Here is a 24,944-nt window from a genome sequence, read left to right on the forward strand (position 1 = left end):
ATGAGAAGAGAGGTTGAATTATTGGATAGAAAATAATTACTTCTAAAACTTCAACCTCGTATATAATTACAACCTAGTAGTGACTAAATCAAAGCAACAAAATGCATTATAACTCAATAAAATCCATTATATACTAATACAAATATCCCACAGAAAACCAAAGATTGATGTGATGTAACCCAAACACCAAAGATAGAAAGTCTCTGTCCTCGAAGATGCAACTCATCGAACAGGTTGTGTGCATAACCACCGAGTCACATCAAAATGGCATATCGCATGCTGTCTCTGACTATGAGATGATTGAGCTCCGAAGTCTGCGTCAGCTCCGCCGAAACCCACACCCCATCGGCGCCACTTATGTGCGGGTGCTGCGATACGCAAGAAAGTAGCGTGAACGAAGCTCGTATGATGCCGCAAACGATACCAGAAAGAAGGCCATGGCTCCGACGCGATCTTGATGGTCTTCCGCCAATCCCACCCGCCACGAAGCTCTCGTCAACCACGCGGGACGTTTTTTTCATGCTGGGTAAGTTTCTCGAAAAGTAAACTAAATCCGGTAGAGGGAATGATTAAAGGAAGGCGATGTGAGAGTGGTAAGAAGTTAGTGGTGGTATTGATAGTGGTGGTGCTTATCAACATCTTGCCTAATTGATTCATGCGTGGATTAGCTTTTGGCTTAATTAAATTCAAAATACAAAAATTATGGTCAATGTTTTATTTAAATCATCCCCGCAAAATGATATTAGCCAACAAATTACGCGTTAATGAATTCGATTATTCATGATATTGGTGTAAAGATTGGGGCCGACGTCTCAAATTCGAATCTCACTATTCTTCAATCTTAGTTATATATCCAAAGGTAGTGACCGTGGTATAATTATGTATAGCTGCAGAACTTTATCATATCCTTGCCTTGGCCTAAGCCAACAAAAATGATATAACAAGCGTACAAAAATGTCAACATTCTAAAATCTATACCTATCTTCCATTACACGAAGTGATAGTTAAACACCAAAAATGTCACTCGATTTTTTTTAAAAAACTTAAGCCGATTGAGCTGGAGCAGCACACAAGGGTGGGTTCTGTTTCCCGGTGAGCTTAGGCTTGATATTGTTACATTTGGTGGTGATGGGGCCGAGTTTACCGTCGTATTTGAGATCTATGTCGCCGATCTCGACGTTTTCGCAAGGCTTACTGCCACTACAAACAAGTGTCACAGCAACTGGATCGTTGCTCGTTCCCCTGATGTTGTTCAATTTAACGTTGCTGATCTTGACCAGCGAAGGTGTCTATACAAAGCAAAATGGAGAAAAGGGTTAAGTGTCACTTGGTCAAAATTGAATGCAAGGGATTAAGTTGAGGACAAGTCATGACACATTTCTTTTTAAATAACATATAAAATGGAATATATTATATTACATAAAACGTAGAACCGTTTAAAAAAAAGGGTAAGATTACTTACATCGAGCTTGCACTGGTTATATGGGCAGTATTCTTGATCGATGACAATAGGATAGGTAACATTGTCCATGATAAGGTCTTCAAACTGCAGATTGGTCACTTGCAGACGGGCCGGAGCCGAGGGCCATGTTTTGATCCGGACCCCATTCATTGTGCTGAGGAAGCTGCAGTTCTTGACATAGATCCCGACCACGTCTTTCTCGGTTTCGTACTTACCTAGGCTTCCGATGCTAACACCATGTCCCGGCCCACAAATTACGTTCTCTACGTGGACTTCTTCGCTTCCATCCCCGATGGAGACACAGTCATCTCCTGTTTTTATGGTGGAGTCTTTGACGTTGATTAATTTGGAACGACCTATATGGATGCCGTCGGTGTTTGGACTCTCGCCCGGTGCCGAGATCGTGAAACGAAGAAAAGTGACGTTTTGGGATCCAATCACGTTCACATGAAAGTTCTTGCTATCCTTGGTTGTCACATCACGTATGATTGAGTTATTGATGAAATTGAAACTCAGATTCTGCATGTACGGAATCATTTAAGACGATTGATCCATTTATTGAAACCAAACATGAACACTATACCATCTTACTCCAAAACACTGTCTCATCCGCTACCTCGGCTTAGGGCATTAACATAAACATGCTTGTAACATGTTTAAAAAGGCACCATTTTTCGGGTAAGATCCGAAAATATAAGATGAAACGTCTATATATCAAATGTTTGAATCAACTCATATAAAGATTGCTTCAAGTTTAGAGTCAACTCACCAATGGCAATTTAACACATTTCTGGTTCTTGCCACAATCGTTTCTCTTCCAGGCTTCTTGCCCTTGGCCATCGAAAACACCGCCACCGGAGATGGTCAGATAATTGACGTAATTGATAGTAAACCATTCTCCTTGTTTGTCAGGCATTTGGTTGGGATCTAAAGGAGCTTTCAAATCACCTTGAACTTGAAGCTCAATGGGAGATTTATTAGGTCCTAGCAATTTCACTTGAGTCAACTGCCATGTCCCTTTCGGAATAACAACTGTGCTTGGGCTTGTTGATGCACACGCCTCCTTCCATGCACTCAATAAAGCCTACAAGAAAAATCAGATCTTTCATAAAATAAATTTTGATTTTCTACAAAATAGTTGAATCTCTATTTTCTACCAAAATTTTGAATCAGTAGGTATGCTATATTTACCTCGCTAATATCGGCATTGGGTTTGGCACCATACTTGGTGATGTCAAAAACTTGGGATTGTACATTGGCAATGCAAGCCAAGAATGCCAAAACCAAAAGCTTTTTGCTTATAAACGTGTGAGCCATTATTTTCTTTGGTAGAAATCTTTGTATTTTAGCTAAAATGGAGTTATTTGTAAAGTGTTTTTTTTTAATGCAATTTATAGTGTTAGAAGGGGGGAAGTTGAGTGACACAAAACATGTCCTACCAATCCTTCGATGACCATACGTAGGAGAGTAGGAAGTTATGGTTTCTTGGTTTAATTTTCACTTGCCGAGAAAATAGCATCATGACGTTCTGGGAAATAACATCACATTGATAGTCGAATATTTTTTAAATTTTCTGAAGAAATAAGAAATTATTTGAATTTTTTTTGTATTAATTATGATCGTTTCAAAGTTTTCGTAATTTCTTTATTGAAATACGTCTTTTGGGGTTGTGACTTGTGAGTATTATTATTTCTGACTGAGATATCTTATCCTTTTGAGCGAAGGCTTTTTTGGGGAAAAAAACAAAAAGAAAAGTAAGTGACGGTTTTTAAGTTAAGCTAAATAGCAAGCCTAAATTACAACTGAATTCATGAATAATATTCATACTGAAAATTATACCCATTTTAATACTTTATATTCAGACTCGTTTCTTTCAAAATTGAACCCAAAAAAAAAAGAGAGAGAAAATTATAGGCGCAAATATTTACGTCAATAAACCTTACATATTGTTTGACTTCACGTTTTAAAAAGTTTTAAAAAAAAACGACACCCTTCATTTTTTTAATTTGATTAATACAACATTAATATTTACCGGATTAATTATATTGTGATACTATTATAGATTTGTTACATATTTATATTAAATCACTCAACACTTTAGAATAATTTTACGCACATACATGCACAGAAATGCAAACATTCATATGTTGCATGAATTTATATGTATATGTGCGCATATATACATCGGTGCAATCATAACTTGATATCAGATCAAACGAAAGGAAAAACATAATGGGAGTTCATTAAAAATTGGCTTTTTACTTATTTCTCACAACTCTACATACATATCCACGCATAGGGGCATCTAAAAACGTCTGCAACTCTGTATTTAGCCAAAGTGATCAATGGGAATCAAAATATTGAGGGAGAGCACATATTTTGTCAAAAATTGATGGCTCTAACCACAATAATAACGTTTTTTGTTATGAATGAGTAACAGTAGCATTACCGATCAGCTGAAGCAGTTCCCTGCGCTTGGATTCTGTTATCTGTAATTCAAGAGTAACCTGTGCAGCATACAATCGGACATCAACATCCAAAATTCGACCACTCATTCAATTTAGAAGCTTTATTTCTATTCGCTAACCGCAACCGAGTGTGTGTGTATATAAATATATTATTGCACTCTCTGTTAAGAGCAAGCCTCCATTGAACAATTAAAAATAATGACACCTCAACGGCCGACAAAATCAAGAAAGAAACATAGAAAATAAGTGAAAAATAGTTAATTCTTGTGATGATGAATTGCAGAATGATAAGTAATGAATTTGTGCTGTGGCTGAAACGAGTAACATACGATAAAACTAGTATAGTCGCGTCATTTAAAATTGCTCAAGATGCAGATAAAATTTCAGTGCTCACCTCTTTGAATATCTCACTATACGAAGTCTTCTTGAATTCCTAGAGAAGCATCAAATATTACCTTAACCGGACATATATTAACAAGGCAACGGAAAAATTTTGTATATCTGTAACCAGACAACATGATATAAGCTGTAAAATAATATAAAAAGAAGTAAATGTCTCCCATGAGTTCATTATATTGCAACTTCCACATCAAGTCTTCTTGTTGGTGTATGTCTGAGTGCATCTGGGAGTATGTACGTGTATTTTAATCGAGACAGAGACACTCACCAATTTTTGGAAAAGATTAAGAGAAGCATCATTTGATTCTCCAATCTTTGCACGAAAGATGAGAATGCCAAAAATTTTAACTGCAGATGCCATCATAAGCAGGACTGACTCCTTCGCAAGTCCTTTGCAACGACTGGAAGAGAAGTATGTTGTGAAATTTATAGAAATTTCCAAAAAATTGTTGCACAGAATAACATGCTAGGAAGATAAATGCAAATGAATCATCTATAGAATTAATATCTTTCCTTGTCCTTAATATTGCACAGTTACTTTGCACAGTGCTTTTTTCAGCAATGGTTGGTGATGTGCCCATCTCTAAATTTTAACCTTTTAACATTATTCATATTTCTCATCATTGGGAAGACTTCACTTTTCAATTTTACGGTTGTGAAGAAATGCCGTATTCTTAGAGTGTTGCGCTCTACAAAAAATTCAACCTCAGAATCAAGGTTTACGCCTTTGAAGGAATCTCATCACCTATGAATCTTCTTTTTCTTTCATAATCCACCTCTCTTCTTTAGTCAAAGTCTTGAAAACGGTGTAAAAACAGAAACTCGAGACTTATTGATTTGTGCAATCTAAATTAAAAGAAGAAAAGAGTAATACCTTTTGCTTTCCGCAATCATTATTTCTATTTCCGCTATGTGAGAATCATCCAAGTCATTCATAAATATATTTACATCACCAACCATCGCTGAAAAAAGCACTGTGCAAAGTAAGTATGCAATACTAAGGACAAGTAAAGAACCAAGAAAATTACAAAGCACCTTCACCTATGAAACTCGTATTTGAAAGTTTTCCTATACAAGTCATGGTATTCATTTCCCTAAAGTCATACAATACAATTTTTATTGAAAATCGTTTTATAACATGCAGTTGACACAGTTAAGCGACAAATACAAGGACTATCTTCCAAACAAACAAAAAGATGAATCCCAGCAATACTAACCATCATGATCACACAAGCGCGCCAGATAGCATAGTTTAATAATTATTAGTTAAAGGTACTATCCGACAGGAATCGATCCTGAAACTATAGCTACATTACATGGTGCATCATCCCAAAGTAATATTGCATCGACTTCTTAAAGATCAAGAGGCAATCTAAATTGAAAAATACCATATATATTAACTTAATGACCTTGTGTATAGGGTTGCCCATGAATGAAATCTCCAACCATTAAGTCCTTGTCCAGCACTATGAAGGTATGCTCTGCAATCAAAACCCCATTACCAAAGATCATCTTTTCCACCTATTTCTCTCATAATGCCAAACAAATATAAAAAGTAGATGTAGAATTTACATTACCAACCAGGCAACAAGAAAATATCTACGAATAAAAATGATTGTATTTGAAGAGTGAAATGTTACACTACTTGAGGTATCTTGGGTCCAGGAAAGCTGCATTTCATATTCTTGGTCCAGAGTGAGAGGCTCAGATGCTGTAGCTTGAAGGATGCCGGGGTCTTGCATCCACGCATGGTACTTGGGCACATGATCTTTCATGTACGGCACCAGTATCACTCTTTCTCCAACCAAGCTCACCTTCATTCTTTACTTTCTTTTAGAAATCATGCACCATAAGATAAGAATAAGCTTTAACTTTATGATTGAATCAGTGGGATCTGAATTGTTGAGACTCATTCAAATTTAAGGATTCTTGATACCAGTGAGAATTGTTAGAAACAGTTTAAACCCGGCGGGAAAGAATTATTCGGGTTAATTTAAGCGGGGAGTTTGATCGAACAGTTGGTGTACCTTGAGATGAATTCCGTAATCAGATTATTCCAGCGCTATCGAAAGCAGCGAAAGAAGAGAAGCGGTCCTCCGTATAACCCTATGCCGCCAAGTAAGTGAAAAAACCGGTTAAATGCTCGAGACCAGGCTTTTATATTTCCTTCCTGAGGAGCCCTCCTTTTTAATTGTTTTCTATATTATTGTCAGAAATATTAAAAATTAAGATATTAAGAAAATTAAGATATTTTTAGCAAAATTAAAGTTAGTAAAAAAAATTATTGACGTTCGCTTTTTTTTTTTTTTTACAAAAATCAGTTTGTCGATTATTTTTTTAAGAAAATCAATCGTACCAAATAAATTGATTTTTAAACACAATTTTATTTGGTAGGGGAAATTTTACTAGTTCGTCATTTGTTGTTATTATTGTTATACATATTGTTTTTAGTAATACATGTGCGACCCATTGAATACCAGATTTGGATCCTCTGCGGAGATGATCAGTTAATCATCTCGTTTTCTCTAAAAAAAAATTCAATTTTCATACACGAATCTTCTGGAAAAAGTCAATAGAGTTGGAAGGAGTCGCGCATTTTCTCGACCAAGAAAAGGCCGATGAAGTTAGCCAGCACATCTATGAGTTCATCAACAAACTCTAGTGTACGCATCGCGTGCATTTCGACTATTTTAAAGCCATATTTCAAGTTATGAAGTTAAAACATGTAAAAAAAAAAAAAGAATGTGATTGTATATGTTTCAAATTAGTTTGAATAAATGATGTCCTAATTATATTATTAAAATCTTTGATTTTGTTGTTGAAATTAAACGAGATATGCCATTAATTCTAGTACGTACAAGAATAATTAGTTAGTTATATAAAATTTAAATTTGTTTTAGAAACCCTTGTCTCAATTAATTTATTAGTATTATACGGTGGAGCGATTTAGAAGGGAGATTGGGGAAGGAAATGTGCTGTTGTTGGCCGTAAGAAATTTCATTTTCATAAGCACGAACGATGGGATTAAGGTCTTTATTTTGTTTCACGTGTTGCCAAATTTATGAACAAATATTTCAATTTCACTAAAATCTTTGTTTTTTTTTTAAAAAAAATATTCGACCAATCTTATATTTGAATAAGTTTTTAAAAAAATCTAGATTATTAAACTTCTCTAAATATAAGAAGGAAAGGTTCTTATAGATTGGGATTACATGCATATTTTAAGGCTAAATTGTGAGTGTAACTTCCATGGGATTACATGCATATTTTAAGGCTAAATTGTGAGTGTAACTTCCAATTTATTAAATGACGAGACAATCGAATTAAGTCTAAATATGTTTTTTTTAAAAAAAGAAAATAAAAAAATCTACCGTGATATCCATAGAATCGGCCGGGACTTAATTTAGCCAAGTAAATTAAAATATTTAAGCTTTGAACATTCCAAGCACGTAAAATGACTTAATATCAACGAAATTTGTTGGCTGAATAGAGGATTATATATGTTAATTGCACCGATTAAAAAGTGTGTTAAATATTTAATGTATTTTATCATATTATTCAAATACTTATATTGATATTTAATGTATTTTATCTTCTTATTCAAATACTTGTATTGTCACAATATATTGAAATGTGTACGTAACAAGATAGTCAAATCCATTCATAATTCTAGAGACCATTCAAGGCAATTGTCAAGGGAGATTGAATTTTCTCAATTAATTATCGATTGTATGGATTGATGCAATATTCATTTAATACAAATGTTGAAGTTTTGGTTGGGTTTAACTATATAAATGGCTTGAGTTCTTTCTTGGTCATCATCGATTATAGCTAGCTAGCAGTGCAAGACACGACACACAAATTCTTGGCTAGATATATATATAGGTTACGCAGATCTTTTTCGATACATAAACATGGATTCAACCAAGGTTAATTTCTTTTTTTGGGCTCTTCTTGTTACATTTTCGTCGCTTAATTATGTGCACTGCGGAGGCAAGATTTTCAGTGTTGAAACATATGGGGCAGTTGCAGATGGAAAGACCGATACCACCCAGGTATTTATGTGACGAATTGTCCTTAATTTTGCCGCTCAAACTCTTCTGTTTAATTTCGTGATCAGTATATGATTCTTGATGCATGCAGGCGTTATTGAAATCTTGGGAGGGAGCATGTGCAAGTAAAGGAGGCATAGTCTCTGTCCCGAAGGGTACATATTCAGTGGGTGACATAACTTTTGAAGGGCCATGCAATGGGGCAACTCACTTTCGTTTGGAAGGAACGCTGACTGCTTCTAACAGCCATTCATCTGGTCGAGATTCTTGGATCGCATTTCACAATATCCATGGCTTCACGTTGTATGGAAACGGTACTTTTCATGGCCAAGGAGAATCGTCTTGGGGACGACTTGGTGATGGCACTGATGGTCTGCGTAAAACAGTGAGTGTGTCTATCTATATTTGATGTGCATAAATAATAGATATGGTGAATTAGTGTGTTTTTTTTTTCTAGAAATGTCTTTGGATACAATTTTGAAATTTCTTGGCGTGATTGATATTTAATATATACCATGTTATGCTGCAGTCTTTAAAGCTTCGGATCCGAAAAGGCATCATCAAGAACATCCACTCCGTGGACAGCAAGATGTTCCATATCCATGTCCACGATTCCGACAACCTGTTACTCAAGAACATACACATCACGGCGCCGGAATACAGCCGGAACACCGACGGAATCCACATCGGGAACTCCAACAACGTCAGAATCGTCAAAGCCAGCATAGCCACCGGGGACGACTGCGTGTCCATCGGCTCCGGGAACACAAAAATCAGTGTTTCGGGTGTGGTGTGCGGTCCGGGTCACGGGATCAGCATCGGAAGCCTGGGAAAGTACGAGAATGAGAGGGACGTGAATGGGATCGTCGTAAGAGACTGCACATTCAGAAATACCGACAATGGCGTCAGAATCAAAACATGGGCACCTTCGAAATCAACCGCAACTCTCTCAGACGTCAAGTTCATCAATATCCGAGTCGAGAACACCAAGAATCCAATCCTCATCGATCAATATTATTGCTCCAAATCCCATTGCAAGCACAAGGTATATAATAGATACATTTATATAAGTTCTGTTAAATTTAAGAGAATTTAAATTAATGGGCAGAATGAAAACAAGAATCTTGATTTATTTCGGCTTATTTAATTTACAGGGAGAATCCAGCATAAAGATCAGAGATGTGAAATTCATAGGCGTGAAGGGGAAGTCGGCTTCGGAAGTCGGAGTAAATGTTCAGTGCAGCGGCAGTTATCCATGCGAGGATATCGAGTTCAGAGGGCTGGACTTGACTATGGCCGGCTCAGGTGCACCCACCACTGCCTCTTGCTCTAATGCCGGTGAACTGTTTCTTGGACCTCGCCAAGTTCCTTCCAAATGTTCTTGAGATTATTATAATTAAAAAAAACGTTAAGCTTTAGATAATTACAATTAGCTTATCATTACGTGTAATTATCAATAATTGAGCTTTCCTTTTGATCTTGTAACGAACTATTATTATCAAGTTGCACTGATGAAATGAAAGATTTTCTCACTTCAGAATTTTGTCTCCCTCGTTTGCATGTTCGACCATTCTCTGAATTAAAAAACATCATTGTTAATGTTACTCATCAATTTTATGAGACAGACCACCGATCAAATCGATACATGAAAAAATACTATTTTTTATATCCACAATAATAATTTTTACTGTCCAGATGATCTGAACGGATTATCACACATATATAGATATTTCTATCTTACATTATATCTTCTATCAAATTTATTTGATTTGGTATCATGAAATCTAACGATTTACTAGAAATATCATTTTAATTCCAGTAGATGAAAAATGAAATTAACGAATTCGTTTTATTTTATTTTTTAACAAAACAAGAATTAGTCTAACAAATGGGCTTTGGATTTGGGAAATACAGATTGTTATCTTAATTTAAAAATGAAAATAATAATTAATAACAAATAAATTAATAAAAACAAGAGTTAACATAAACACAGTGATTATTACTAAAAAAATTATATGAAATAAATTTTTGGAGAAATAATCAAACGTACCAATATTTTTTAAAAAAATAAAATTGAAAAGAATTTTCAAATTAAACCGGTTGGATCGATTCGTATGATAAAATTTATACTCGACCTTATTTTCACTAAAAATATTTATTATTGTTGTTATTTTATTAATATCGTTATTGCAACATTTCTAACAATTATATTATAATTTATTTCACATTATTTATTTGTTATTTGTGTTGACTATATTGCTTATTTTTTAATTAATAATCATAATTTTATCCACATATTTACTGTGTGTATAAATTAATAATATTATTTTAAAATTTAATGGGTCATAATATTTTATTAAAAATTATAATTTAAGAAATTTTAAAAAAAAATCGAAAAAAGAGAAACGCCTGCTTTTAGCCTTGGGCAAACGGGTTATTTGGGGCGGGCCAGATCCGGGTGCCCATCCCAACAAAGTTTGGCACGAATACTCCAGGTTTTAGGTATGATTTGGTACGGCTTGGTCAAAGTCAATCTATGAGCTTCTTTCTACTAATATAAAGCCCCCTGGAGTGGAGCGCCACCGTACCCCCCGCTTCCCCCGGCTGCTCTTCCTCGTCTGAATTTTGATAACTATGCCGGAGGTAATTGGTTTCTTCTTTTGTTTCTTCAGTTGTAAGTTGAACTGTGGAAATCGAAGCTTAAATTTTTTTCTTTGTTTGATTTCTATATGCTTTACTGTAGATTGTTCTTTATCTTTCTTATGGATTACGTGAGCTTGCTTTGGATAGGTTATGCACATTTTATTCTTCTGTAAATGATAAATCATGGTGCACCGATACAGTTATAAACTTATAAAGGCTTCTTTTTTAGAATAATGTTGTTGTTGGGACCGAAGGTGCTGTATACTTTAATCTTCTGTGGCTATTATGAATTCTTTGACATAATTACTATATGGATGCGAAAGAAGTACGGAGTTTGGAGACGAAAGTGGTATGAGATCACTTTGAAAAGTTGTTTGTCAATGTGGAGCAACTAGGAAATCGCGATACTCCTCTTTGCTGATTTGGGGCTTGCAATTTACATGAATAGATGCAGCTTTTCTCTTTTTTTACCAACTGTGTTTCATTCATTCACTTGCTATATTTCCTCGATTCTTCATATGTGCAGTAGTTTGTCATGCTTGGGAGATTAAATTACTGTTTTTGCAAACAATTTCCAACGATCTAATACAAATGCCTAGTTCACGTGTTAGGTAAACTTTATCGCCATCAGATCAACAGGATTTTGCATATTCTATGAAATTTGAGAAAGTGGATAAATTGCAGCCAAGGCAAAACCCTGATGCTGGGGTTCCAGGGTCCCAGTCTGAGGCAGAAAGCACTCCCTCTAAAGCAAGTGATAAAATATTGGATGATGGCTATAGCTGGAGAAAATATGGGCAGAAGCTTGTGAAAGGAGACCAATATATTCGAAGCTATTACAAATGTACTCATCCCAATTGCCTTGCAAAGAAACAAGTGGAGAGATCACATGATGGAGTCAAAACGGATATTAATTATCTTGTGGGACATAAACATCCTAAAGCACAACATAGTCCCAAAGTTGCCTCCAGTTCTAAAGTAAGTGTACAAGAGATACCTATTGCAATGCCTACATCAGAAGGTAACTAGTAAAATCTCTTTAATTTTGTCTTGAATTGTTGGTTCTGTGAGCAGTTCATGAATTTTTACATTGCATGACGTAGAATTGGGTAACTATTCTCGGAAGAAAAACCTGGAGAATGTAAACCACACTTCAATATTGGAGACTAACCCTCTAGTAACCACACATGCTGATCTGCATCTGAGGCAAAATGCTGATGCTGATGTGTCAGAACATCACAGAGAAGAAAGAACTGTGTCTCTTATGGCAGAGAAGGATTCGGATTTGCTGAGGCAAAAACCAAATGCAAATCAAGGAGTGACAGGAAAAAAAATTTGTCAACACCAAGTCTCTCACAAAACAAGGCATGAGAAATTTGATAAAGTATGTGTCCTCCCCATCCAAAAGTCTGAAATTTTTGATAAAGGACAAACTTATTTGGTGAAGAGGGAGATAGATTCAGATAATTTGCAGCCTGTCCAAAGTTCTAGCAGTCTTCCTAGAATACAAACTCAAGAAAAAAACCACACTTCTTACATAAAACCTGAGAAGACTTGCGAAATTTTGAAGACAGGGAAGAATGTAGAAGTCGGAGGTTTTAATTTGCAATCTCATCAACTTACCATTTATAATATTTTGTCTGAGAAATTGGCGGCTTTCCCAAAACAAATTGTAGCCAAGGAGGAACCTAGACAGTCCCTGGATAATGGACTCTATGCTCTTGATGGAAAAGAAGAAAACTTTTCTACGGAAAAGCAAACAGTTTCCAAGGATCAAGTAGAAATGCCTAGTTCACGTGTTAGGGATCTACAGGGTTTTGCATATTCTATGAAATTTGGGAAAGTGGAGAAATTGCAGCCTAGGCGAAACCCTGATGCTGGAGTTCAAGGGTCCCAATCTGAGGCGGAAATCACTCCCTCTAAAGCAATTGATAAAATATTGGATGATGGCTATGGCTGGAGAAAATATGGGCAGAAGCTTGTGAAAGGAAACCAATATACTCGAAGCTATTACAAGTGTACTCATCATGATTGCCTTGCAAAGAAACAAGTCGAGAGATCACCTGGTGGAATCAAAACGGATATTAATTATCTTGGGGAACATAAACATCCTAAAGCACAACATAGTCCCCAAGTTGCCTCCATTTCTGAAGTAAGAGTACAGGAGATACCTATTGCTATGCCTACATCAGAAGGTGACGAGTAAAATCTCTTTAATTTTGTCTTAAATTGTTGATTCTGTGAACGATTCATGAATTTTTACATTGCATAACGTAGAATTGGGTAACTCTTCTCGGAAGAAGAACCTGGAGAATGTAAACCACACTTCAATATCGGAGATTAACCCTCTAGAAACCACACATACTGATCTGCATCTGAGGCAAAATGCTGATGCTGATGCTGATGCTGATGCTGGTGCTGATGTGTCAGAACACCACAGAGAAGAAAGAACTGTGTCTCTTATGGCAGAGAAGGATTCAGATTTGCTGAGGCAAAAAACAAGTGCAAATCAAGGAGTGACAGAATTTTTTTTTTGTCAAAACCAAGTCTCTCACAAAACAAGGCATGATAAATCTGATAACGTATGTGTCATCCCCGTCCAAAAGTCTGAAATTTGTGATAAAGGACAAACTTATTTGGTTAAGAGGGAGAGAGATTCAGATAATTTGCAGCCTGTACAAAGTTCTAGAGGTATCCCCATCTTACAAACTCAAGAAAAAAACCACATGTATTACATAAAACCTGAGAAGACTTGGGAAATTTTGAGGACAGGAAAGAATGTAGAAGTCGGAGGTTTTAGTTTGCAATCTCATCAACTTAGCATTTCTAATATTTTGTCTGAAAAATTGGTGGCTTTTCCAAAACAAACTGTAGCCAAGGAGGAACCTAGACAGTCCCTGGATGATGGACTCTATGCTCTTGATGGAAAAGCAGAAAGCTTTTCTATGGAGAAGCAAACAGTTTCCAAGGATCAAGTAGAAATGCCTAGTTCACGTGTTAGGGAAACTTTATCATCATCAGATCAACAGGGTTTTTCATGTTCTATGAAATTTGAGAAAGTGGAGAAATTGCAGCCAAGGCGAAACCCTGATGCTGGGGTTCGAGGGTCCCAGTCTGAGGCAGAAAGCACTCCCTCTAAAGCAAGTGATAAAATATTGGATGATGGCTATAGCTGGAGAAAATATGGGCAGAAGCTAGTGAAAGGAGACCAATATATTCGAAGCTATTACAAATGTACTCATCCCAATTGCGTTGCAAAGAAACAAGTGGAGAGATCACATGTTGGCATTAAAACGGATATTAATTATCTTGGGGAACATAAACATCCTGAAGCACGACATGGTCCCCAAGTTGCCTCCAGTTCTGAAGTAAGAGTACAGGAGATACCTATTGCTATGCCTACATCAGAAGGTAACTAATATAATCTCTTTAATTTTGTCTTTAATTGTTGATTATGTGAACAGTTCATGAATTTTTACATTGGACTTTTCACAGCTGATGCTGGGTCAATTATTACTCGTGGTGAAGCATGTCAACACAGTCCACCACCTGAAACCTCAACGCCATTGATGGTTGTGAGAAATGGTGATAGTGTGACAGGCGTAGCTTCGCCTTCAAATGTTGAAAGCGATGACAAAGCTGGTTGTCCTAACCCTAAACGGCAGTATGTTTATTCAAAAGCTTCAAACAGTTGTAGTGCACTGATATTGCTTTGGCTGCTGACCAGTATTGTACTGTGGTTTGTGCCCTTACTGCAGGAAGATATTAACTTCTTCTGATGGCAATTTCCTAAGTAAACCTAATAATGAATCACGGCATGTTCAAACTTTGAGTGTGGTTGACATAGTAAATGATGGCTACCGCTGGCGAAAATACGGACAGAAATTGGTGAAGGGAAATCCTAATCCAAGGTAACTCAGTATTTTAATGATGCATAGTAGTGATTTTCTTGCCACGTGGTTCTCTTGATATAGCATATATATGTACAAACGGAATTTTCCAGTCAACGATATATGGCAATTCATGAATTAGATGCTTCTCTCTGCTCTGTGAAATGTGAATTATTGTTCGGTAATTGGTCGAGTTCGGGGAATTTCTAGGCTTCGGTTCTTTTTCCATAGATGCGTTTATCGCTTCCTGAGGAAGCATAACTGCCGATCTTCCCTTTCAGTCAAATGTTTTGAAAGTAGTTACTCCTTATTTCCATATGAAAACTCTTGCAAGTTTCTTTCGTTGTTTTTCTAGTTATTTGGTTGCTTCCTTAGATTTAGGGTTGGATGTGGGCATCAGGGTAATCCGAAGATGCTTCTGGATTGCACAATAGAAGAAAGTAACTTGTCAAGACCGGACCTTTTACATCTGTAAACTGTTGTTTTTTATTTGTCCTGATACTTCTTACTGCTTGATATGAAACCCAAATAGTACTTCCTCCCATAATACAACTGTCAGAACAAATCTCTTTGTTCTCAACCCATCATTTGAATTAGATTTGTACCGAATTTTCTCCTTATGTCTATCCTTCTTTCCCGCTGCTCCCGTCCATTTCTCTCTCAATCAAGGACAATTGGTTAAGAACTGATTTCTTGGTTGTGAATCTACTTCCAAATGCATTTTTATTTTTTCTCTATGGACTTTTTTAATTTCTCAGTGTTTCGAGATTCAAGATCATTAGTAGATACACTGAAATTTGACGTCAAGACAATTGGTTTTGAGAGAATTAAACACGGGTTAATGTGAAAAAACAAACAACAAAGAAGACAAAATGCCAATGATCAGCCGGAAATTGTTTTTGACTGACATCATGTTTTTCACACAATGTTGTTTTTCAATCTACATCAGCCAGACCATCTTTTTACTCTCAATATACAACAAATAAACGACTTTCTTCTCTGAACTTCGTATGTGTCTCCTTTGTTGGAACTGGTCGAACTGGAGCTGCCTTATCTCTCTAATTTATACAGTTTTCTGTCATTTAGGAGTTATTACCGGTGTACAAATGCTGGTTGCCCAGTCAAGAAACATGTGGAAAGAGCATCCCACGATCCGCAGCTCGTTATTACAACATATGAAGGACAACACGATCATGACATTCCCCTGTCCAGGACTGTGAACCGAAGTACAGCTGAGAAAGATTCTGCTATGTCAAAAGCTAAAGTTGAGTCGACTCTCAAAATTAAGAGAGAACAAGTCTGTTGGTCTTGAAATGGTCGTTCATATTCATGCAAATAGAGACATTCTACCGTTGGATTTCTAGCTAAAAGATAGTACATTGTATCATTTGAGTCGGTACATCTTTCCTCTCTACATTTGTATTTTCGAGTGGTGGGCTTAGTCTATATCGATGTGGGATTAGTCGTCATAACAGCATTTGAACTTCGCGTACGATGGAATAACTTATATATATTGTATAAAGCACTCGTTTGGAGAAAAATAATAGTATAGATGTAGCATAGTATTTAAGCTTTGGCATTGCTTGTGCAACCGTTCACGACATTCTTTCATAACACACAACGAACTTTTGACGTTTTTCTCATTTGGTTTGATGATTTCACGACTTTGGCCCTCGTTTAAAATATATTTCTTTTGTTTAATTGTTTTAAATATTGCCTGGGATGATCATTCCGACTTCCCAAGTACTTAATTTAAGGGCCGTTCATTTATGTACCATTTTGATTTGCGGCTTCCCGTGAAAATTCTACCATACGGAATGTACCATAACATGGTTAAAAATCTTGTAAGAAATCATTATCTCTGGTTGTATTTTACATCGACGTTTAAACTTGTATTCAAGCACCATTCGAAATACGTACACAAACACCGAAAGCTCTTTCCTCCATAAGTTTTATAGAAAATATTAGATGACTTGGCGTGGCATGGCAACAATACAGAAAAAACAACAGGAATTACTGCGCAGCGTGACTTGTGCATGTAAAACATATTTGATGAGGAAAAACCACAGGATATAATTTGCTGTGAACGAAAAGGAAAGACTGAAATATGTTTTTGTAATTTTTTAATACAGCAGGGGTTGTCTTTCGAACCCCGTTCGAGCATACTGTCTCACACCTTGTTTGAATTCCTGAATCCATCAGCGAATCGAGTGGCACGTATGGGGGAAGAAAACAAAATCACAATGGCTGGCCACAGAGCTTTCACTTCCAGGCACAAGAAGCTATCAAATCTCTGTCCATCCATCCAAGATACAGAGCTCCGTCCCTTTCTTCAAGCCTATACTTATTGCAGTAGTTTTGAAGCAATGTTTTGATCGTAGCATTTACCAAAGAGCTCAAAGGATACGGACTAAAACCAGCCATACTGAACCGGGATCGCCACTTTCCTAGAAGTTCGTGCCTTTCAACCCTTTCTGTTCCCTCGCATGCCATAATATTAACTACATCTCTAGCCAAACAATGTTGCTCCACGTTGATTCGTGCTTTATGTTCCCTTGGAAGAGTCACATCGATTGATTCGAACATAGCAGTGTAGTAACCCAATGCTTCTAGAAATCGAGGGTAAAATGCAGCAGTGTTCGTGTTGAATTCTTGCTCAACTAGTGTCACCACCTGCGGATTCAAGCCTTTCACCATCCTCAGGATTCGGTCTCGATGGTTTTCCGTGTTGACACTTTCGTCTGGCATTCGGTGTAACATGAAAGCAAAGTTAACCGCTAAGGCCTCATTGGGACGGATTCCAAAATTTTTGAGGTTAACGTCACAGTCAGATATGGCTGCACCGTGGAATTCGAAAGGAACTTTGAATGTCTTGGCTAGCTTGGATAGCCTCCTTCCCACTATGTTTAGTCCTCCCCCACGAGCATATGCGGAAGTCAAATCGTCAATACCCGTTATTCGAATATGAGGTGGCCCTCCTGGCCGGGATGCAAAAGCCCGGATTAGAGAAATCCATTGGCTCCCTTGACAGATCTGGAAATCAATAATGTGAATCCTATCCTCATTTTTCATGGCTTCTGCAATGGCACCATTAGCTGACATGTATCCGAATTTTAAGTAGGGGCAAATTTCAAAAAGTATGTGCATATAAGAGAGTAGTTCGAAACTAGCAGGTTCTTTGCATATCAAAGATTTGTAAATGGAACTTCCAGAAGAACTCAGCTTCGCCACAAGCCCTTCTAACACGTAGGCTCCTAAACGCTGCATTGGTTCACCAGAAACTGATACCAGCTGATGTAACTCCGACACGAGCCATTGTGCCGTTAGTATATCATTATTTGATATCGCTTTTGCACATGCAATGAGTAGCTGCTTCAAGTCCTTCTTAGGTATGGTCTCCGTCATTTGTCTCAGGCTATCAAGAATCTCTGCTGAAGCCATGCTGCCCAACTCCATATAATCATCATAAGTCTCAATATCTGGTCCAAGCATCACAGTCTCAAGCTCTTTCAACTTGTTCCTAAAGTTATTCGCATCTTCAGTAATGCAAGAAACACTGGAAGGTGAGCCATAATTAGTTTCAGGAGAGTGCCGAAGGTATGATTGAGATTCTTGGTGGGGCAAAGAAATTTCGCTTGGGGAATGGAACATAGTAGGGTCTTTTTTGACACTTAATGAGGATGACTCGAGTGTGCAATACCGGTATTGAGAATTCTGAATGCAGGAATGGCTATATTTATTGTTATGAGCATTATTATTGTAGCTCAACTGGTGGTCCAAAGATTGAAAAGTCTGTGGAAGAGAGTAAGAGGACTCTAGATACCGAACAGGTTGATGACATGGAGCATTGGAACTGTTAGATTTGATCCTACGAGGTTCAAAATCTTGCATCGAAAAGGTATTTCGTTTAACAATCAAAACTGGCTGATGATCGAAAACAAGTGCTTTCAAGCTTCCTTCGCCTGCATATAACTGGATTGCCAACAAAACAATATGATCAACAACAAAATATGCTAACTTGATTTTTTTTTAAAAAACAATTGTAAGTAAAATTGGTTAAATTCAAAACCAATAACCACAACAGAACAGAACATGCAACCGGACTTCTTTTATCATTGGAAAGAGCTAAACACACAAAATCTTCCCTTGAAGCCAACTAACAAATAGAGAGGTGGAGAAAGGTCACTAATTTTCATTTTTTTAAATCTTTTTTCTCCTCTTTTCTATGTCTGATTGACCACAGCAGTCATGTAATCAAATATGCACTACTTACATAGAAAGTTATTAGGTTATTCTGAAAAATCAATATAATTCTAACGTCTAATCAGGATCAACCACGACACACGCAAAACACTGGGTCAAGGTAATAGATACGACGTGTCATCCACTTCCGGAAAAAGAGTCGAACAATTGGAGTAGACTACAACACCTCACTTTTAATTTATCAAGAAACCGTAACTTTCAAATCCCTCCACCAGATTTTTTTTCAACTTAAATTTGAAAACTATTCATAATAATGTTTTTCCTCCTGTCAAAATCAAAATCCTGGTTCTCTCCTATTTCGAATGAAAATTTCGGTCTCTAGCTTCTGCAAATTCTTTGCAGTTATACTCCCAACAGTGTCAAGAAAACAGCATATCTCAAGATAATTAGCAGCAGCAGCAAATGAATTACAAGAAAACCAAGCAAGAAGTGAAAACATAGTACAGTTGAGAAATCCAACCTCTGGAACTTGAAGATCTATCTTCTACCCAATGAACTTCACGTAACTGTCAGACAGATTATACATCAAACACCCGCATTAAACCATCCAAAATCTCTGCAGCTGAACGAGAAGAAAATAAAAAAGCAATCTTTTGCATCAATACCAGGCTAGCTGCCAGCCAAATATAAGGAAAAATAAAACAAGAATTTGGAACGAAACCCACCAACTAAAGACCTCGAAAAAGTGCCAAACTCATCTCTTTGAAATCGATTTTTTGCAACTGTAGCAGAGAAACTCAGAAATAATGCCTCAACAGATTTGGGAGCGAGGTTCAGTCTCAGGGATGAAATATTTTCTAAAAAAGATCATTACAATTATCATCCAAAGAAATGACTCTAGAATTATCGTGTGCGTGGTTTGTTAACATAATATTATGTGTTCGGCCGCGGACCTACGTAAATATTTAATTTAACATGGCCACGTTTTGCATTTATGATGTCAATTAATTCCCAAATCGTTTTGTATACAACTCGCATTATTAAACCCTAATTTTATTTCTCAATTTATTCTTGTTAGCGTTAGGTACGTTGTTTCTTAATAAAAGCCAGAAAATGTGCTGGACTCGCTTTCATACAAGGGAAAGAAAGGCTTCAGATAGGCTGGACTAGGGTCGGCTCCAAGCGGAGGCAGCCTAGGCCACAGGTGGGGTCTTTAATTGTTATTTTTTTTATTATTATAATTTTTTTGGTTTTTTCATTTATAATTCTAATGGGTATCTCAATTTTTTATTTTTTTTGCTGAAAATATAAAATGGTGATAAAAATTTTTTGCATAAAAAAAACCTTCTTTATTTTTACAAAAAAAAAAAGTATTTTTCTTTGTTCAATGGCTCCACTTAGGTGAATTATGTTTAAGATATTTTATAGTCTTGTAGTTTGCTTATTCGACTTTTAGACTTATTTTTACTCGATTCGATGATAATTATTCCTTGTATGTGTTATTATTTATTATTTAAATCATTATTTGTATTTGTTTTGTTATATTTGTTTTGTGACAAAAATCAATTATTTACGCTTCATTGTTTTGATGATTTTTATTATGTTTGTATTATACTATATTTATCTTTGATTCGTGATATCAGGCCTATGAATTAATTCATTGAGTTCTTTTTAGTTTATATATTTCAATTTTTATAATTTAATAAATGATGTGGAACATTTTATATATATTTAATTATGAGCTCTTATGCAATATTTTTATATTTAATCAAAAAAATTATATGAAATCTTCCCTAAAAGTTAGCCTAGACCTACAAATAGGTGTACGAGTTAATGGGGTAGATGAATGTTGACATAATGTCATGTTTTCGATTTCTTCTACAGACACATTTTCGGGATAGTCTGTCACACAAAACTTGCTCAATATAATTTATCTAACTAGTGTAATTTGTAGATTATGATGTTAGTTTAAAGTTGATCTAATGTACATCATAAAATAATAACTACGAATTCTCACGTCGAGGGAAAAAAGTTTAAGAGAAATTATCACAATTTATAGACTAATAAATATGGTATAAGTTTGATGCTATTCTTTATATAAAAACAAACTCGAGGGTAAGGAGGAAAACTAGGATATTTTCGTTTCTGTTTTGTTTTTTAAAAAAACAATTCATGTTCTCTCAACATTTTCAACGATATGATTATATATAGATATTAATTTTTTTTAATTGATCTTGTCAGTGTATACATAATAGTTGTAAATATTGATACATCGATATATTGATATATGTTTAGTATTATTTGTATATATAAAAAAATTTATTTCTCCGTATAGTGTTAATAACATTCAATGGCATTACAATATCACCATTTTCTTGTACTTTAAAATGTTGCTTGACCTGAATAAACTTCGACTGCAATGTTTTTGCTAGCTAAAGACTAAACTACTCATATTATTTGTTTATATATATAAAAACACGATATAAAATAACAAAATCGTTTTAATTTCAAATTTAATATGCTTTCCACACGTTGCCAAATTCCTATCTAAAGAAAATTCTGCCAAATTCTATCTAAAGAAAATTCGGCTCCTTAATTAATGAATTATTAGTTAATAATTTAAATTGAATAGCCTTTAAATCGCATTTATGAGTTATGTATTTACGTAAACTTACCACGTGGAGTCTTTGTTAGTAATATATTTTTATCGAAAGCTGAGACCCTAAGAACATTTTCTAGAACGTTTATTCCTCACATTTGATACATAACCAAAATAATTAGTACTCCCTACTATTTATTTTTTTGCAACATTTCTTTTTTTATGGCAAAAAATTGTGTGACACGGTTTCACGGGTCGTATTTTGTGAGACGAGTCTCTTATTTGGGTCATCATTGAGAAAATATTACTATTTATGCTAAGAATATTGATTTTTATTGTGAATATCGTTAGGATTGATCTGTCTCACAGATAAAGATTCGTGAGACTGTCTCACAAGAGACACACTCTTCGATTATATAGTCAAGTTTTCATGTATTTAATGTTATCTTTATACTATTTTTTATAAATTTACCCATATTAAATTAATATCATTAACTACTTGTATACTTTTTTTTATCTCATTAAAATTTTCGTTAAATAAGGGTAAAATCAAAATTTGTATTATAAAAATTACCTTTCCAAACACTTTTTTTTAAAAAAAAATTTGTGTCAAAACACATAAAAGTCTAAATCAATGGGAGGATTGGAGTATCTATCAAGACATACGAATACATAAAAGATGGAATTTGTGTATTTATTCTTCAACAAAATCTCATATTTCAAAACTAGCTCCTCCCACCTCTCAAACACGGACAAAAATAAATTATAAAACACGCACGATTGAATTAATTCTATTTTGTTATACAAAAGAGTGAGTCTCTTATGAGACAGACATGTCAACCCTACCGATATTCACAATAAAAAGTAATACTCTTATCATAAAAAGTAATACTTTTTTCATGAATGACTCAAATAAGAGATTCGCCTCACAAAATACGACTCGTGAAACCGTCTCACACAAGTTTGTGCCTATACAAAAACTAGTATAGTTACAGATAAGTAATATCCATTACGTACACAAAAATTTTTATGCACAATTTGTCACCTCCTTTTGTTATGCAATGCATAAACTTCTTTCGATATTAGAGATCTCACCTACATGGTGTAGTTAGTGATGAGTATTCGGGTCGCATAATCTGGATTCCAGACCGACCCGTGACATCCCTACATAAGTATGGCAAATTCATCCGAAATGGGGCGAGTTTGAGGTCATTTATCGAGTACAGATTCGAAGAAAACTTAAATTTCTAGTATTGGGTTTGAGATTGTGATGTGATTGCAATCTCCGCCACAAAATCCTTAAATTACTATATATATTATATGTACTGTTGAAGTGGTGATGAATATATATCTTAATAGAGACGATGATTCCTCAAGTAAAAATTCGTATATGAGGACTTCGTCCTTAAATTATCTATATATATATATATATAATATGTAATATTGAAGTGGTGATGAATATATATCTTCGTAGAGATTATGATTATTTAAGTAACAATTTGGGCATGTGGACTGGTTGAAGACTTAGTACTTAGAAGGACGTGGATGGAGAATCTCCGATGAGGAAAAGCGGGAACTGGAGCGGGGATGACTAAGAGATTTTGGATAACAAAAGAGGTTGTATTTACGATCTACATGCTGTAATCTGATCAATTCAATCAAAATTTGTTATTGATGTTTATTAAATAATAAAAATAAATAAATTTGCAAGGGTAAAGATGAGAATTCGGTATAAAATTGACATCGAAGAAGTGACCGACACGGCAAAAGTGGGGACAAATATTTGTAAATTGAAATGTGATAACTTGAGAATCCCACTTTACACGCCTATAATGCACTGCATTTGTCCCAATAAGACACAAAGTTATCTCAAGGTTTTGTACTTGGAATTATAAAGTGTTGCTATATTTAATTTAATTTAACATACTTTACTTGACAAAAACTTGTGTGAGACGATCTCACGAGTCGTATTTGTGATACGGATATCTTATTTGGGTCACCCATGAAAAAATATTACTTTTTATGCTAAGAGTATTACTTCTTAAAGTGAATATGAGTAGGAATGACCCGTCTCACGGATTATGATCCGTGAGACACAGTCTCACATGAGACTCACTCATTTCACTTAGATATAGATTTGAGATCACCTTAGCACTTATGGTAATCAATGTGTAATTATACGATAAACATGAGTGACACTAAATACTATTATCATTGTAATTATTATTAGACATATCCAATAGGCATATATATATATATATATATATATATATATATATATATATATATATATATATATATATATATTGGAAAACATACATCATGGCATGATTAATATTCTTTTAAAAAGGATTTTTAATTAATCAATACAATAAAGAGAAAAGATTACATAAAAACGGTATATATATTCGCATGCCTATGCTGTTTTAGCATGTTATAATTTCTATCATCTTCTTCTTATGTAGGCCATGCCTTGTCACAAAATGGCCTTGTTATCAATTATCATTCGAATAACCAATAATTATATTAATTTATTCTGCTAAAAATGAAATTTTGAATATTTCATCATATATTCAATGATATTCTATATATCTAGGTATTTTTACCCAGTTGAAATTTGAAATTTTGGTACTTGATGATTTTTTTAAGTTCTCCCAAAGACTTCAAATTTAAAACCTTAATAATATGAACAAATTAGTCAGATGTGACAAATTCTAAAAGTTAGGGGAAAATACCATGGAAGAAGAACACTGGCAACCTGACTTTTTTGTTCCTTCAATGTCTCCAAGACTGACAAAGTTGTTGGCTTTTTCCAATAACAATTCACATCTTGGTGTGGTTCTAATAAATAAATAAAACCAGTATTGCAAAAACCAAATCTAACCTAACATATTCTAAATTTTGTCTAAAATTGAAAGTTTCAAACAAGAGTGTCTATATTATACTCATAGTAACACTCTTTTTATGGTTCAATCGATCATCTGCTGGACTCAATATATTTTTATTTTGAATTCAAACGATAAATTAAACATGATATATTAAAACTTATATTAATTCAGGCGTAACATGGGCTTATGTGCTCAATTAGATATGACTGAGTCTCATGTGAGACGTCTCACAGATCATAATCTGTGAAACGGGTCAACGATACTCATATTCACAATAAAAAGTAATACTCTTAGCATAAAAAGTAATATTTTTTTATGGGTGACCCAAATAAGAGATCCG

At 35.1% G+C, this 24,944-nt stretch overlaps 5 protein-coding genes across 20 annotated transcripts; 2 read left to right on the top strand and 3 right to left on the bottom strand.

Annotated features, from left to right (window-relative positions):
• Positions 1–18: 18 nt before the first annotated feature.
• On the bottom strand, positions 19–2,888 carry LOC140841338 (polygalacturonase-like). Its single transcript, XM_073208684.1, has 4 exons — positions 2,654–2,888; positions 2,232–2,546; positions 1,463–1,981; positions 19–1,289 (listed from the first exon to the last, which is right to left on the bottom strand). Exons 1-4 carry the CDS (start codon positions 2,777–2,779, stop codon positions 1,044–1,046), a joined length of 1,206 nt encoding a protein of 401 aa, XP_073064785.1. The 5' UTR covers positions 2,780–2,888; the 3' UTR covers positions 19–1,043.
• A 632-nt stretch (positions 2,889–3,520) lies between these two features.
• Positions 3,521–6,511, bottom strand: LOC140841347 (GCN5-related N-acetyltransferase 9). Of its 10 annotated transcripts, none has more exons than XR_012120154.1 (7): positions 6,357–6,511; positions 5,975–6,159; positions 5,739–5,810; positions 5,204–5,303; positions 4,598–4,730; positions 4,325–4,431; positions 3,544–3,969 (listed from the first exon to the last, which is right to left on the bottom strand). XR_012120154.1 is itself a non-coding variant. In XM_073208750.1 (7 exons), the coding sequence occupies exons 2-6, from the start codon at positions 6,147–6,149 to the stop codon at positions 4,341–4,343; spliced, it is 525 nt and encodes a 174-aa protein (XP_073064851.1). In that variant the 5' UTR covers positions 6,150–6,159; positions 6,357–6,511; the 3' UTR covers positions 3,547–3,969; positions 4,325–4,340. The 10 variants fall into 10 exon arrangements, 9 of the variants coding, with proteins under 9 accessions (XP_073064858.1, XP_073064843.1, XP_073064851.1 ...); XM_073208750.1 differs by having other exon boundaries at positions 3,547–3,969; positions 4,325–4,385; XM_073208718.1 differs by having other exon boundaries at positions 3,553–3,969; positions 4,325–4,363; positions 5,975–6,155; positions 6,357–6,495.
• Positions 6,512–8,189: 1,678 nt separating this feature from the next.
• Positions 8,190–9,921, top strand: LOC140814045 (exopolygalacturonase-like). Its single transcript, XM_073172904.1, has 4 exons — positions 8,190–8,384; positions 8,473–8,766; positions 8,911–9,426; positions 9,536–9,921. The coding sequence occupies exons 1-4, from the start codon at positions 8,244–8,246 to the stop codon at positions 9,764–9,766; spliced, it is 1,182 nt and encodes a 393-aa protein (XP_073029005.1). The 5' UTR covers positions 8,190–8,243; the 3' UTR covers positions 9,767–9,921.
• A 918-nt stretch (positions 9,922–10,839) lies between these two features.
• On the top strand, positions 10,840–16,484 carry LOC140841392 (uncharacterized). 6 transcript variants are annotated; one of them, XM_073208809.1, is made up of 7 exons: positions 10,840–11,024; positions 11,709–12,045; positions 12,128–13,219; positions 13,302–14,435; positions 14,520–14,688; positions 14,783–14,935; positions 15,986–16,484. In XM_073208809.1, the coding sequence occupies exons 1-7, from the start codon at positions 11,016–11,018 to the stop codon at positions 16,224–16,226; spliced, it is 3,135 nt and encodes a 1,044-aa protein (XP_073064910.1). In that variant the 5' UTR covers positions 10,840–11,015; the 3' UTR covers positions 16,227–16,484. The 6 variants fall into 6 exon arrangements, with proteins under 6 accessions (XP_073064910.1, XP_073064889.1, XP_073064879.1 ...); XM_073208788.1 differs by having other exon boundaries at positions 10,841–11,024; positions 11,551–12,045; XM_073208778.1 differs by having other exon boundaries at positions 10,841–11,024; positions 11,624–12,045.
• A 513-nt stretch (positions 16,485–16,997) lies between these two features.
• LOC140841417 (scarecrow-like protein 21) lies at positions 16,998–20,030 on the bottom strand. 2 transcript variants are annotated; one of them, XM_073208819.1, is made up of 3 exons: positions 19,843–20,030; positions 19,638–19,739; positions 16,998–18,886 (listed from the first exon to the last, which is right to left on the bottom strand). In XM_073208819.1, exon 3 carries the CDS (start codon positions 18,803–18,805, stop codon positions 17,177–17,179), a length of 1,629 nt encoding a protein of 542 aa, XP_073064920.1. In that variant the 5' UTR covers positions 18,806–18,886; positions 19,638–19,739; positions 19,843–20,030; the 3' UTR covers positions 16,998–17,176. The 2 variants fall into 2 exon arrangements, with proteins under 2 accessions (XP_073064920.1, XP_073064925.1); XM_073208824.1 differs by lacking the exons at positions 19,638–19,739; positions 19,843–20,030 and adding an exon at positions 19,349–19,627.
• Positions 20,031–24,944: the final 4,914 nt, after the last annotated feature.

Source organism: Primulina eburnea, chromosome 1, assembly GCF_022965805.1.
Source record: "Primulina eburnea isolate SZY01 chromosome 1, ASM2296580v1, whole genome shotgun sequence".
NCBI classification, from domain to species: domain Eukaryota; kingdom Viridiplantae; phylum Streptophyta; class Magnoliopsida; order Lamiales; family Gesneriaceae; genus Primulina; species Primulina eburnea.